At 72.2% G+C, this 878-nt stretch overlaps 1 protein-coding gene across 1 annotated transcript in view; it reads left to right on the forward strand.

Annotated features, from left to right (window-relative positions):
* Positions 1–53: 53 nt before the first annotated feature.
* CABP1 (calcium binding protein 1) overlaps positions 54–878 on the forward strand; it is a 26,754-nt gene continuing 25,929 nt past the window's right edge. The window contains exon 1 of the mRNA XM_010574728.1: positions 54–833. Coding sequence (XP_010573030.1) covers positions 228–833 — 606 coding nt within the window. The 5' untranslated portion in view covers positions 54–227. The remainder of the gene's footprint in view (positions 834–878) is intronic.

The following is an 878-nucleotide window of genomic DNA, read 5'->3' on the forward strand; positions in this document are numbered from 1 at the left end:
GAGGCGGCGGCGGCGGCGCGGGGGGGACACACACACAGGACGACGACGGTGCCCGCCAGCCCCCCGCCGGAGCGCCCCTTGCCGCGGCCTTTGTCTGCGCTGTCACATGGGCCGCGGTGCGGGATTTAAGCGGGTCTCCGCAGGACATGCCGTGAGCGGCGCGCCGCAGCCCTGCCCGCAGCGGCAGCGCTCCGCCCGGCCGGGGATGCGGCTCTAGCGGCCCCGCGATGAGCGGCTCCTCCATGGCGAAGAGCGAGTCCCGCACTTCGCTGCTGAAGGCGGCGGGGAGCCGGAGGGCGGCGGGCGGCCAGCCCCAGCCCCGCGGCAGCCGCGCCCGGGACGGCAGAGGACAAGGCGGGCAGGCGGGGAGGGAGCAGAGCCAGGAGCCGCTCCCCGGGGAGCCCAGTGCCCGCAGGCCGCTCTGCCACCCGGGCGCCCGGGAGGACGGAGCGAGGGGCGCGGGGAAGCTGTCACATGGACGGGGGGAGAGCCAGCCGGAGCCGGCGGAAGGAGGTCCAAGGAGAGGCAGCGGCAAGGAACCGGTGCGGACATCCAGGCACCAGCACCACCACCTCCCGCCGCACGCCAGCCACGGTCACCCCCAGGACCAGCATCAGCTCTCAGACAGGGATGGGGAGGAGGCAGAGGAGGACTTTTTCTTCAGTCACAGGCAGAGGTCCAGCAGAGAGTCCCTAAAGCTCTCGGAAGGCGCTTCACCTCTGTCCAAATCCAGCAGCAAGTACTCCACCAAGTCCAGCGGCAGCGATCGGTCGGTGGAAGCGGACCCCCTCTTCCACCAGCTGCACCCCATGCTCAGCTCGGTCTTTGGCCAGGTAAGGGGCAAAGCGCCTCTCGCCCCCTCCCTCCCTGCCCCCCCC

The sequence above is a fragment of the Haliaeetus leucocephalus genome, unplaced genomic scaffold (assembly GCF_000737465.1).
Source record: "Haliaeetus leucocephalus isolate CR32 unplaced genomic scaffold, Haliaeetus_leucocephalus-4.0 Scaffold13, whole genome shotgun sequence".
Classification (NCBI taxonomy): domain Eukaryota; kingdom Metazoa; phylum Chordata; class Aves; order Accipitriformes; family Accipitridae; genus Haliaeetus; species Haliaeetus leucocephalus.